The 15,162-nt window shown below is 40.1% G+C and overlaps 1 protein-coding gene across 1 annotated transcript in view; it reads right to left on the bottom strand.

The window, feature by feature from the left end:
- Positions 1-15,162, bottom strand: part of gli3 (GLI family zinc finger 3) — a 111,662-nt gene that overhangs the window by 29,197 nt on the left and 67,303 nt on the right. The window contains exons 5-6 of the mRNA XM_028434945.1: positions 5,079-5,284; positions 2,015-2,176 (exon numbers count right to left, since the gene is read on the bottom strand). Of these exons, the coding sequence (XP_028290746.1) occupies positions 2,015-2,176; positions 5,079-5,284 (368 nt within the window). The remainder of the gene's footprint in view (positions 1-2,014; positions 2,177-5,078; positions 5,285-15,162) is intronic.

The raw sequence follows: 15,162 nt of genomic DNA, 5'->3' as shown, positions 1-15,162 counted from the left end.
ACTAAACACATTCTCATCAAAGGAAAAGGAGGTGATGGTGTCTGACCTATCTGAGGAATCAGTATGCATTTAATTTCCTATTTACACTTTAAAATAACTCATTAGCATAAGTCCTTTGCACACATTCCTTAGACCAACACATTAAGACAATAGCTTGTTTAGCTCATGTCAAAGTGAAGCCGGAGTTGCGTCTTTGCTGTGGTTTAAATACGAAAGCATCTAAATATAGTTTGGCGCGATCGTAAAGTGCAGCCCCCACTGGGACCACCCGTGCTCACACATGCGGGGATGTGTGTGACGCTTAAAGGTGGCGTCCCTGTGGGGGATGAATGTGGTAGGTGTCTATTCACACACACAGATCTTAACTAACATATAGGAAAACACACTGTTTTAATCACCCATAAATGTGAGACTCCCTCAAACGTCATTGCTAATAATAGCAGCGTTCCATCACGTAGATTCATGCAAAGGATGTGGCACAGATTTATAGGTAATCACTGTGCGTTGAGGTGTAAACCCTTCTACTTTTTCAATCTTTAATCCTGGGTTTAACCCACATGCTGGAGCATGGTTAGAGCTACATGTGATCTGAGCCAGTTTACAACGATGCACAAATCCTGAACATTTTTTTTTCATTTTTATTTTATCTATCTAGAATTGCACACATTTGAAAGGAACGACGGAATCATCAGTTGTGTATGAACACGTTAAAAAACTAAAACTTTCATAAACAACTGAAATCTACAGCAATGATTCTCAATTGGTGGGTCGGGACCCAAAAGTGCGTCGCGGACCTGTACCGGGTGGGTCGCGAACAGCTGGTCAAAAATAAATAAATACTTAATGTCTCTCATGTTGGCTTGGACTTGTCTTTTATTTTGAAAGAAACTTTTCATTTGACAGGCCTGTTGTGAAATGCTTGTTGCACAGGCAAATATATAGATTTATGTTTAAAAAAAAAAGATTATATGAAATAATAAGAATTAATTTAGTTGGTTGAATTCTTAAAAAAAAAAAGAAAAGTGGGTCGCGATTTCATGACGGTGACAAAATTGGTTCACCAGTTGAGAACCACTGATCTACTGGTTATGTTTTACTTTCTTAAAAATGACCTGATGAGGCTATCACTTCGCCTTAGAAGGAGAGGTAAAATGGAGTAAGAAAAAGACACTAATTAGTGACAAATTCTAACATTATATCGTTAAAAAAAAAAAAAAAAAAAAACAATAATTAATGGAAATACTCATTGATGCACATCTTGTTTCTACTTAAGTGTATAAATAAGGAAAAATATACAGTATTGTTTAATGTTGAATTGATAGTAAAAAGCAGAGGTGAAAGTAACGGATTACATGTCCTCACGTTAATGTAATTGAGTTGTATTTATGGGTACATGTACTTTTTTTGAGTATATTTCTAAATCAATAATTTTACTTGTACTTAAGTACATTTTAAAAGAAGTAAAGTCATTCGTTACATTTCTACACCCGACCGTTACTGAGTGAATTATTAGTTTTGGTGTTAAAATGATCAACGGATATTGTGAAACTACAAAAAAATGAAATGACCAGACAACAATCAAATGCATCACCAATCAGATTAAACGTAATGTACAGCAACAAAACAGCATTGAATGAAGCTATGCTTAGAGCCTGAGAATTTAGACTTTTTAGTTTTCATTTAATTCATTGGTGTTTATTTTATTTTATACAGACGCCTTTGTGGAAAATAAACTAAGTTCCAATTGTCGAGATTTGGTCTTTTTCTTTTTAAGTTTATACATGAGATGTTTACAGTATGCAAGGGAACCGTGGCAAGATTTATTACCAAAAATATACATGGGGGGGTGACGGAACTAGCAACTTTTACTTTGAGTACTATTTAGTTGAGCTACTTTTGAAGTATTTTAGGTGTAACAGTACTTCTACTTGAGTAGGAAATATCAGTATTCTTTACATCTCTGGTAAAAAGTTCTCCAAAGCAGGAAGTCAGTGTGAGATCAGTGCAGCCTTACTGTCCATGGCCTGCAGATACTCCATGTGCAGGGCGCTGGCGCTGCTGGCTCCAGCCGTGGATGCCACAGATGGGAGGAGGTCAGTCGTGTACGGGCTTCGGTGACCCGCCAGCAGAGCCATTTGGTGGTAGTACTCAGCTGTGGTCAGGCCTGTGTGTGGGGCTGGAAAAAAGAAAAGGAACGACCCAGAAAATTAAAAAAAAAAAAGAAAAAAAAAAGACGAATGAGGTATAAACCAAAAGTGGAAACTAAGAAAATATAGACTAGAGAGAAAACCTGACAGGGAGCGCTGCACCTGCACCACATTATAACGTTGGCATTCATTTACATTAGATGATAATCAGCTCAGGAGGATTGTAATGAGAGCATTAACAACGCCATCAAGTTAAGCAAAACAGCTGCACAGAGAGCGTCACCTCAAGTGGAGAGACTCCACTTGGAGTGTGGGGATTATGGGATGCTTGCTCAGAGATTACAGCGCCAGTGCATTAGTATTTGATTGATGCATTCATGCACAGCGCTGCATAACCGATCGCCATACAGAGAAATTCTTCAACAGCCTCCTCCATCTCTATTTTACGTGTATGTGTGTGTGGTAAGAGAATATGTAGGCTGACGCGTCTTGTGCCAGAGATGGTGTTTGTGTGTCATATATACATCAAGGCTGCAGTCTGCAGATATGCAACCTGAGTCTGCTCTTTTAAAATCCAAATGGGTAAAAAAAAAACAAAAGGCCTAAATCTGCCCAGATAGATCTGCATGCATAAAGATGCTGCGCATGATTCTGCCTTCACTTTCGTTTCCAACTCCTTCCCTTAGTTATGTAGTGCTATAAGTCGTTGAACCAGAGCCTAAAAACAAACATCTGGCGTCGGGCTTCCGTATGCAAATTTTCCAAGAAAGGGAGTCAGAAGACTAACACTGTGGGTTTGGATGTAAATATGGAAATGGTTCAGACCACTGAGTGCTTTTTTTCAGCTCCAATTGAAGACATAAAGAAAACCTAAATAAAGAAACAGTGTATGAGGAGATTTTCCTCTTAAGACTGGTCTGTATGTGTACAATATGCATCCATGATTGTTTGAGGAAATGGAAAAGGAATCCTAAATTAATTCGATCTGGCTTTTATGTCTTAGTGGAGGGGGGTGGAGTTTCTTAATTTTTTCCAGTGTTCTGCTTTAGCTTTGCTCATGCATTCATCCATAATGTGCACCATTCACCATCCATGCACTGGGAAAAAAAGGGGGCTTTGCAGGATTTCTAAATCAGAAATGTTGGCATGCGGGTGCCATCCTGGGGGCAAAAGAAGGAATGGGGCTGCCAGTGTGGCACTGGATGTGGTGCAGGCGGATGCTATGCCTCAGGACTTTGTGCGGCACAACAATAGGATAAGGGCAAGCCTACCTCTGAACCTGCTTTAGCACTGAACATAAAGATGTATTGAGAAGCGGGTAATGACATAAGCAAATGTGTGGCAGCAAAAGGGCAGCGCTGAATCCCACCCACTTTAAATCTCCATTAGGCTGCGATAATTAATTCATCATTATTTAAATGTACTTTTTGGGAGGAAAAAAAAAACCCTTTGCATATTAAAGAAGAAGGCTACGAGAAAGTGTGGTGATAGACTTACAACACAAAAGCTGATGGGTTTATTAATCACTGGATTTATTAAAGGAGTAATTAGGTGCCTTATTCACAATTTAAGGCATTATAGAGTAAAAGAGGATCATGTGGTAGGAGGAGGAAGTGTTTCAGACTTAAAAAAGCAGTGACTCAGTAAGGAGGTTAGAAATGCTGCCTCTCAGCTAAAAGGTTGTGGGTTCACATCTGTGGGTTTTCCAGGGGCTTTTTCGTCTTCTCCTTCTTTCTTGGTTTTTGGCGTGTTGCAACACTTTTCGATTCACTGTCCATTTCCAGAGGCTTCTTTCAGATTGCTGCATTTGTAGTTGGGTCACCAGCTTGGTTTTGGAGTCGTAAAACATTCGTGTTTTCTAGTGAAAAAAGCTCCATTCTCATTAGTCAGCCTGACGTAAACGCAGCAGCTGCAAAGTGGCCACTGTAAGAAAAAATCTAAAATGTTTTCTTTTTCTTCTTTATGAATTCTGGTTTAAATTTCACTTTGTGCATCATCATTATTATTAATATACATCAATTTTATATAGCGCTTTTCTGGGTACTCAAAGCCGCTTTACAATGATGGAAGCAGTGTTTGGGGTTCAGTGCCTTGCTCAAGGGCAACTCAACAGTTGCAGAACAACTTTCTTTTTTTTTTTTTTTGGTCCGCACCGGGACTTGAACCAGCAACCCACCAGTTCCCAACCCATGTCCCTATGGACATAATCTTTTGCTAAAAATAAAGGAAACCCCTTTGTTTGTTTTTAACTCAAAATATTTACATTAAAATTGAATTTAAACATGTTTCTAATTTCTTACCCAAACCGTAGTTATAACTAGTCCTTGAATTCAATATATTTTTCCTTCTTTACTTTCTTGTCAAACTACAATGCAACAGTTAAATCACAATACCTCTGACAAAAATCAGAAAGAACTGAAAATAAAAAAAATGAAAAAATGTTGATTAATTCTCAGTTAAAAGCTATTTCCTGTTCCCAGGAAACAAACACTCCCTGTGTAGGACATCATACCAGCCGCCCGCTCCTCCACCCACTACCCCCACCATTGAACTTGAATCCCATCCGCTCTCCGCTTGGTGCATGCGGCGTAACTGTATGTGACCCTGCCGCTCACTGAGGCATCCTCCTGAGGTCTCTGACACGACTCACAGATCAAAAGGATTAGCCTCCCTCCGACCTGAGCCCCCCACCCACACGGATCACGCTGCACTTTTAATACACCGCTCCGCTTCTTTTCTCAGATAACATCTGAACAACCCCTGGGTCCTAATAGAGATGTATCTGGTTACCTCTCATCTCACCTTCCAATGATCTAAAACTGGAATCAAACTGATACAGATGATTGGGACTCTTTTATAACTCGTATTTTTAAAGGTGTTCTGAGGTTCATCACGTTTCTCTGTTCTGCTAGTGTTTTACTTTATACTCACCATCTGCTGGACTGAGGCCCCGGGTGGCTGATAGAACAGAGATAGAGGGGCTGCTGTGGAGTGAGCGGATGTAATCCATGTAGGGGTTAATGTAAGGGTGCGGTGGGTGGAAAGGTGACTCCGCCCCCATGGATGGATTCCGTTGTGGCGAGATCCGAATAAGGGAGATGTCGGAGAACGCTGGACTGCCTGCCAGCCCGGTAGGCCTGCAGAGAGACAGAGAAGGAAACAACTATTCTTTAAACTGGAACATTGGAAACATTTTTGAGATTTTTGATATGAATGGCTCTTTATGATTGTCATTTCTAACTTAACTAAATCAGTGGTTCTTAACTAGAGGGTCAGGACCCAAACGTGAATCTTTATTTAACCAGAAAAGTCTCATTGAGATGAAGAATTTCAATTGTTTTTTATTATTTCCACAAAGTAAGACAAGTTGAGAACCAATGACATGAATCCAGCAGTATCTCACATGACTTTATGAACTAAGTGAAAGTTATTCGAAAGAGAGAAACAGAAAAATTGAAGTTGGAGAACTATTCTTGATTGATTTTCATGGTAAATGTAGACTCTGGAAGCTTGGAAGTAACCAGTCCAAACCTCTAAACCAGTAGTTCTCCAACATTTTTTTTAGGCTCACGTACCCCCTTTCTTCTTATTTCTGAATCCAAGTACCCACTTTGTCCGACTACAACATTCTGCTCAGAATTCTATGAAAAACAACTATAGAGCATAACAATGGAATAAATGAGTGAGAACACACATTTTAAAAAAATCTCATTTTGTAAAAATAATGGAATTTCTATTTAGTGCCTCTTGAACAAATTTATTTCCATAGTTTTTAACATTTTTGGTCTTCTCCCACCTAACTGACCACCTACATTTTCAGTTTATACATTATAAACCCCATATTTTTTAATGCTTTCATTGGTCAATTTTACACTCTTTCTCCCAAGTGCCCCTGTAGTGCCATAGCGTACCCTCATTTGTGAAACACTGCTCAAAGCCAGTGATTCTCAACTGGTGGGTCGCAGACCTGTACTGGGTGGGTCGCGGACAGCTGGTCAAAAATAATTAAATACTTAATGTCTCTCGTGTTGGACTTGTCTTTAACTTTGAAAGACATTTTTCTTTTGACAGACAGGCTGTGAAAATGCATGTTACACAGGAAAATATATAGATTTATGTTTGAAAAAAGATTATATGTGTGTGTTTTCAACAGCTATTTTTGAAATTCTAAAAAAAAAAAAGTGGGTCGCGATTTAATGACAGTGGCAAAATGTGGGTCCCAGGGTGGGACCAGTTGAGAAACACTGCTCTAAAGCATCAACCCATCCAAGCATGTACGCTTTCACCTTTAATTTGATTAGACTCCAACTGCCTTGAACTTATTGGGCATTTGGGGAAAACCAGAATTCTTGGAAAATTCTTGCACATATGACTCAGGATAATCTTATGGAAACATCATTTAAATGTGTTTTATTGGCCAGCTATAATAAACATTTAATGATGTCTGAGCATCAAGGGTTTTTTTTTCGTCTTTTTTTGTTTTTTACAGTGACTCAGCCGGCCGTGGCTATGCTAGACGAGTAGCGTGCGACACTATCTCTCTCTCCATCTGCGAGGCAGAGAGAAGAGCGCTGCATTCCAGATGCTCCCGACATTTCCTCAGATCAAAGGAAGCTTTCACCACTGCATCTTAATCAGAGGGAAACATGAGGCCAAGTTCATCGCCAGCCAGTGCTAGAGATCCGACACTATTGCACCGTGTACTGAAATGCAGACAACGTATGCAATGCAGTACTAAATCTGTCGAGCCTTACCATAAAGACGAGCTCTTTGCCCCATGAGGAAGAGGCAAAGAAAAAGGCAAATTTCCAAATTCATTGGAAAATCAGTTCTGTACGTGACTGAAAATAATGTTCAGAAGGCAATCAGAAAAACATCTCTTGGATCCCAAGTTTGGGATGAACTAATATGTCTTGCTTCCTATAATTGGTTATGAGGGCCTTGAAACTTCATAATGATGGCCTTCACCACAAAGGCCCTCCCCTGAGGATGTGGAGAAATCCACATATCAGCCAGACATTAACAGGCTAAAAGATTAGGCCGAATTAGCCTCTCTGCTTCCCTCTGGCTCCCCAGTGGACCCGTCTACTGTGACAAAAAAAAAAACCCAGGAGAAAGGGAGGGAGGGGGTAAGAGGTATAGGGAGGAGAGTTGAGTTAGAGAAGGAGGTGAAGGAGGGATGGAAAAAGGGGGGAAAAAGACAGAGACCTGGTTCAAAGTGACCTTGAGCAAGGCCAGGGGGAGCGGAACAACCCAATTACAACCTTCGCCTCATCCCCCCAATCCCCAGCCGGCCCCTTCGTACCTCCACTTCACAGTTCTCTTAATGAAAGAACTCAGGCCAGGGTCAATAATGAGCACACAGGAGCGGAAATAAAACACACACACACACACACACACACACACACACACACACACACACACACACACACACACACACACAGACACGGAAAAACATGTGCCTGGACACCCAAAAAATGTCTGCAGGAGGTTTTCTGTAACTAGCCCAAAGGGACATTTCTAAAAGCTTTAATTGTGTTCAAGTGTTAGACAGAAGTAGGTACTGGTGTCATTTCATATTTCATAGCAATGGTGTTTGAAATGTACATATAATATGTACGTATACGTGTGCGTGAGTCATGTCTTTCACATACACATGCCACCATTACAAGCCTAATTGGCCGTTCATCACACACACACACGCACACACACACAGATGTTCATTATTGTAGACAATAAAAAAAATTCAGCTTTGTCAATTTTCTCAAAGCAGATCCCGGATAACAAGCTGGTAAACACTAGGCTACAGCACACAACTGATATTTGAACAACTCAGACACCAAACAGCATCTCATTATTGAACGGCACTAAAGTTACATTAGTATAAAAAAGAAATGAGAAATGAAAAGCATGTGGAAGTTGAGACATATTGTGTTTGCTTGGGAAAATGGAGCAACTCTTTTATCATGAGTGTGTTGCCACATATCAAACTTATTATATGTCAGAGGCAAAAAGCCAAACAATCCATTTGCTACATTTCAGTAATTCCCAAATGTAAGAACGCCAAGATCCCATTTTCAGTCTTTAAAGGTGATATCCGGAGTTTCTGAGAAACGTCTCGATGTCCCGCCCTCAACAGCTTCGCTCCCTCCCCCTGCCTCTCCCAATCTACCAGAAGCCACGCCTCTACTTTTCTGCATACGCATCACGAAACATAACAAGGTGGCATCAGGTCACACTGATATAGGTCTATGGGTCAGGTAAGAACCAAAATCATATTTACCTGTTTACTGTTGTGACGCGCGGCCTTGTTTGCGTGCACAATTCTGCATTCACTTTGATTGACAGTCTCAGTAACAGGAAGTCAAAGCCTATTGGCTGGGCGATCACGGCGATTGTTTCCATTTGTATAGGGGTTTATAGGACAAAGGAGGGACTTATATACATTAATGTATATGAATGACCACCGGCAGTAGACCATAGTAAACGACTAGTTAGGTATTTTTTTGCATTTCAAAAGAATCAAACATAAACATAGATTTCTCATAAACTGCAGATATCAGCTCTAAGGCCCCAAAACTAGTTGAGAATGTAACTTAATTTAATCACTCTCAAAAATCAATAATTTTATTCCTTATTAACTTCAATACTAAGCTTTTTGCATAGTTATTGAAAATTATATCTTACAGTCCACTAGTGGGCATTGGCCAAACTTTCGGGAAACAAAGAGATGAAATATTTAGTGTTTATAATTCTGAGACAACTGCTTCCTCTGACTTCATCTGCCTCACAATGGTCAACTACGCAGGGTGGGGGTGTTAGAGGTCGACGTAGTTGTTTTTTCTTTCAAATTCCGACATGGTGACTCTCTTTACCCTCCATTGTTGTTCTTCTTCTTCTCTTAGTAGTCTAAATACAGTACAGGCATGTTGCTTCCCTCACAAGGATATAAACAGTCTATGCCATTGCTTAGACAGTGTGGGGATGTCATGATGATGATGATGATGAACATATATTAGCTGTATGGTTCTAGTTTCAGACTGGACTGAATTCTAAGTCTGGCAGTGGCAGTTTAAGTATTTGCACTTCAAAAAGGAAAATTCTAAATAATTGAATTGTTTATTTTCAGTTAGAAACTTGAAAAGCTCCAACGGAGTTCAAAGTCAAATAAATGTTATTTTATTAATTTGATGAGAATGAATCATTTTGGAAAGAAACATGACTTTTTTTTTTTTTTTTTTTTAAATCATATTGTATGAATGTCTTAAACCCAACATCTTGTAAATTGTCGTATCGTAAAGTGAGTAAACCTATACTACTATACTGCTACTACTGCTTGGGACACAGTAAAAAAAAAGTAAGTAGTTTTAGAAGTTCACTAGAAAGTGTTACGTGGTCAATTTGATCATTAGTGAATTCTTTACAATGAATTCTACTATTTAACTTTATCACAAACTAAATGGATCAAAGTGTTTACTCGCACCAGCGAGTGTGGAATCATATGTTTAAATGAATACATATGGAGTTCTGTGCATTTTAGAAAAAAGCTTTAAAAAAGCAACAGCAAATAACCAAAATCCTCTTAAAGGACATCCAAGAAAGTTGGGAGAAGGGCATAAATAGAGAATTTGCAGCCTGTTGAAATGGAAAAAAAAAAGAAAGAAAAAGAAGCCAGAAGTGTGGAGAGGAAACACGAGGGAGGAAAAACTATCAAAATTTCAACAGTAGTTGGGAGAAGGAGAGGAAGGAAGTATGTGAATATACAAGCTATAAATTGAGAAGCGATGGTGAAAGTGAAGGGGAGCGAGAGATGTAGGGGAGAAGAAGAGACGTCTCATGGGATGCAGATCCAGGTGTGAGGGGATTTGAGGAGGACAGCAGTGAGATGAATTGTTGGGAGGAGAGCAGCGAGCCACTGGAAGGAATCTCCCAGAGAGTGGCCGAGTCTGTGTTCAGCCCATCCTCGCAGACCCGTGATCATCTCAGCATCTGCCAGCGTGCATTAATCAACATGACAAAAGGAAAAAATCTGACAGTGTGGGTGTGCAGGAATGCTCACTGTATATGTGTGTGCTGCTGGCTTAGAAGTAGAAAAGTACCTGAAAAAGTTCAAAATGTACCTGAATTGAGATTTAAAAAGTTAAAGTGGCCTTATTTTGCAGAGAACTCCAAATAATATTCTTCCTCTATTTCATGTCATTAGTTTATAATTCCACTGAACACTTAAAGACTGTTTTTTTTCAACCAGACCTTAAAAAAACCCAAGTCCCTCACATATGGAAGCCATTTCCTCTCACGTGGCTTAGTATAAACCAGCCATTGCCCCTTCGCGTGTTTACATGGAGCACTCTGTGGATTTTACACTGTCGTTTTATTTCCTCACACAAATGCACACTCGCTAGTGTAAATATGCCCCTGTAAGACTTTGAGGTTTCACGGAGCAGAGTGTGTTCATGTAAACAAGCCTTCAGTCTTTGTCTGGATCAAGGTTGTGTCAACACTAATGATTTTTTAAGTGAAAAGGCTGAAGAAACCCAGTTGCACTTGAGGATGGAGACTTTCTATAAGTATATGTAAGATTGTGGTGCAGAAGTTAAACCGGGGTGGTATTGGCACAGCGGTTGGCGAAGCACTAAGGAGTATAATTTTGATGTGTCCTTGGCAAAAGAGAAGAGGAAATTGGTGTGGCCAAGTCCAAAGACAAGAATAAAGTCAGAATACAACTTCTGCATCACCAAAACAAAAAGTGAGTGCAATGGATTTTGTTTGTGAAATTTCCACTTATTATTATATATATTTGTTAATGAATAAAAATGATCTTTTTCTTGTTTGCAACTTTGTATCGTAGGCATTAATTGGTTATCTTTATGTTGATTGAAAGCCCCATACACCCTGCGGTGGTGTCGTAACGGTTAACGAAGCAGGCTAGTAATCGGCAGGTCAATGGTTCAAATCCAACACCGCATGCGTCACAAAATGTCCGTGAGTCCAGATTACTTACAAAGTCAATGCATCCAGAGGTCTCCTGCTGTTAGTCTTTCCTGTGCGGTGGTGCGGTCCGATCCGCACGTCAAGACCGTTGGCCGTGCGAGGACGCTACCGATTTTACGCATATCCGCGCATTCGCAAGAGTTGAAAATATTGAACTCCTGCGACTGTTTTGCATGACGAAAGCCAATCAGAGTCTTTGTTGACGATGACGTCAGGCCGTCAACATGGACACCGGTCTGTTCACCCATTCAACCATGGAGTAGAAGCTGTGTGTGACCACCTGGAGCTGTATGACACGGCCTTTATAACCAGGACCAGACTAGGAAGGATTTGGTGTGGAGGAGAATCAGCGAGGAGGTGGTAGTAGCAGGTAAAAGTTCTCTCTGTAGTTTTCATCTTTGAAAGTTGGCAGTATGCTAGGATAGCATTAGCCGCTAATCACACCAGCTTTTTTCACTGGTGGTTTATGTTTATGAGAGGAGAAAAAGGAACGCAGCTCCTCGCTTCAGCAGGCAGTGAAACTCACCGAGTTGGATGTGTTGCTGGTGGGCGGGGCTTCGCTTCAGACGCGTGTATGAAGCGAATGGGGACATTTTTGATGCCGCAGAAGATGCATTCGGTGTGAACGCAGCTTCTGGTGTATGTCGCTTTGGATAGAAGCGTCTGCTAAATTAAATTGTAATTGTAATCTTGTAAATAAAATGTAATGTTGGGTACCTTTAAGTAACTCAACATCTAATTTGGGTATAGGGAAATAATGCTACCTAGCCTTTTTTTGCAATATCTTTTACTTTTGGGCAACTGAAATATTACAAACACTTGAGATACTTTGTGTGTGTAGTTACTTGTAAAAATATTGTAATCCTGATGTTATTGTGCGTGTACTGGAGACTTTAGAGTAAGGATGACTTATACACACTCATTATAAGTCTAATTATCCCTTCATATTTTTGGGAACTAAATGTATATATCTTTTTAATGTTAAAGACACCAAAACAGAGCACAAAAGCATGCAAATATGTCTGGTCCAAGTTATCTTATTAGGCATTTTGTGCTTGAGTTTTGACAGATGTCCACCCGTTTGTCATTAAGACATGCGTCATTCATCACCACACTAATTCTTCTGTAATCATACAGTATAAGAATAGCTATTTGCTACTTAGCGTGGATGTATGTAATGATGAAAGTATGTTTGTGTTTTTAGCAGTCGTGTTATTCTTTGCTCATTTTTGCAAACACAACACTAGAACTAAAGTTGGTGACTATATAGTGGAAAAGAAAATAAACTTTCAAAAGTGTGTGTTCTAGTTCAAAAAAGAAAAAAAAAAAAATAGGTGTACAGTCATTACTCATGTGGCCACAAGGGGCAGAGCAACCCAAGCCCAAAGATACTTTCTTTCTTTTTGGAGCAATAGAAGAGGGATCAGTCAGGTGTCAGGTCCTCTCCTGACAACCTCCACCGCATAGAAACCTGCACCCCACCACTCTTCGACTCTCACCCTGCTAACCCACCCATCCACAGCGCAATGCTGGCACTGCTCTGAAAGTCAAAACCATAGAGGAGGAAGAGAGGAAGCGTCTGACAGCGGAAACAGAAGCACTTTAAAGCTCCAAACCCTTTCACTGAGATCAAAGAGCCATAGGAACAGAGCCAGCTGAGACCTAAGAAGTGGAATGGGAGCTGAGACACTGAGGAGTGAAGATGGACAGACATACAGACAGACGGGACAGAGAGTCAACAACAGAGTCAGGAGGGTTTGTAATGATTCCAAAGAAAACGCTTTATTAGGTCACTTTTTCCATTTAAAACTACTTTCAGACAAACTACGTCATATAGACCAAGAAGAAACACTATCTGTGTTTCTATCTAGAACTTTCAATCTAGTCGGACACTTATCATTATATTCAGCCATATTTTGTTCTTTTATAAATCACTCAACAAAACATCTGCAACACCAGACATATGAGATCTTTCCAACAAGATATTCCACCTGTGATCAAACGACTGTATTAAAATATTAAAGGCAGTGACTGTTCGTCTGGCTTTTGTCGCCTCAACCGCCGACCAGCGTCAGACTTGGCCTTGTTGATCGATTTCACAAACATCCACAGCATTTGACTGACTCAAGTCCCATTAAATGGTAAATGGACTTGATTTAAATAGCGCTTTTATGACTACACTGATGTCATCCCAAAGCGCTTTACAATATCAACTCATTCACCCATTCACACACTGAGCTGCCATGCAAAGACGATAGTCAACCACTGGGAGTAACTTGGGGTTTGGTGTCTTGCCCAAGGACACTGACGCATAGACAGGTGTAGACTGGGATCGAACCCCCAACCTCTCGATTAGAAGATGACCTCTACCACCTGAGCCACGGTCGCCCATTTGTTATTTACTAGTTGTGTAGAACTTTTCACCTTTAGTTCAGATATAGGTGAAGTTTGCATAATAGCTACCACGACTCCAACCACTGAAACCAATCACTATTCCTATTCCCAAACCTGGACAATAGCCATGATCAGACCCTTGGAAAAATGTACAGTATTCCAAAGTCTACACAAGACAAAAAGGAGACCGCGATTTGGATTTTTCTCTGCAGATGCTGTACAGTATTTAAAGTCTGTGACAGGTGATCATGTGAGGAACCAAAAACTGTTGTGGCATTTAAGTTTGGGGTGCCGAATGTAAAAACTCAGTCACTTTTTCATGGCCGACATATTTTAAACATTTAGCTCATTTTTCTTTCATTTGAAACAGAAATCCATGTAAAGCAGCATGTTAAAATTGTGTGCACATGAAAATAACTCTAAATCTTAATGTAAATGTTAAATCTAAAATGTTAAACCTAAATCTAAATGTTAAATTAATCGCCAAGTGTAAAGCTAAATGTTTAGGAATTATGCAAAAGTGGGCAGGCCAGTATAAAGCTAACTTGGCAACTGATTTATCATATAGATTTACATTTTACATTTAGATTTACATTCAACATTTAGATTTAACATTTACATTTAGATTCATTTTTCAAGTTAACATTTTTAACAATGATATAGAACATTCAGTTTTACATGAATTTGTCTCAAATGAATGGAAAATGAGCTAAATGTTCAAAATATGTCGGTTATGAAACAGTGACCGAGTTTTTACATTCGACACCCCATATTCAAGTGCTCTCATTGGGGTTGACGACACTTAAAGTCACTTATTTGTGGAAATGACTTCCTTTAGAATGAGGTTCATCACTTTTTTGCTTTAGTGATGCGCACACATTTGTAAAACACCGGCTCACTTCCATGTACGTATCAAAAACATGATCCTAATGAAGTATTGAAACATTAAAGAAAACACAATTGGCCTTTAGTTGCCACGGTCCATGACTGCAGGCAACTGATTTAACGCGGACACTCCAGTTGTAAATGCCAGCCAGGAATTTGTCCTTTGGCCTTTTCTGTGAACATCCGCAGCTACACAGCCCATGTAATCTGAATTACCTCACTCCGATCCAGCAATGCATTAAGCGTTTTTTGTGGCCAACTCAGCACCGGCTGGAGCTGGCAGGGCACTTTGAGGTTGCCAGGCATTCGGGGTAACTATGCCGGGGCTGCAAGGGCTGTTTTTGACCTCCTGACATCAAAGGCCTGCGTGGGGACAAGGGGCGGGGAAGATTTTCTATTCATGGTTACATGAAGCAGGATTCCCTAACAGCAGGAGACCTCTGGATGCATGCCAGAGATTCCTGTACACTCTGTTCACACACACATGTGGCCACTGTAGTTGGATACCGAGCATATTCCTACATTTTCTTTATAGGGGTGTCGATCATCAATCACGTTTAGTTACAATGTGTCCCCCTAGAATGATTCCAAATCAATTCAGCAAGAGCCTGCTATAGGATCCTGTCCTCAGCCGCTCATCGACTGAAATGTCGAGGGAACTTTTCATTATGATGGTTTTTTTTCCCAGAACGATATTTGCCCTGTTGATGTCTCCCATTTCACTACAGTTCCTGTTACTTCACAC

The sequence above is a fragment of the Gouania willdenowi genome, chromosome 20, assembly GCF_900634775.1.
Source record: "Gouania willdenowi chromosome 20, fGouWil2.1, whole genome shotgun sequence".
NCBI classification, from domain to species: Eukaryota; Metazoa; Chordata; class Actinopteri; order Blenniiformes; family Gobiesocidae; genus Gouania; species Gouania willdenowi.
This window is presented reverse-complemented; position numbering and strand designations above follow the sequence as displayed.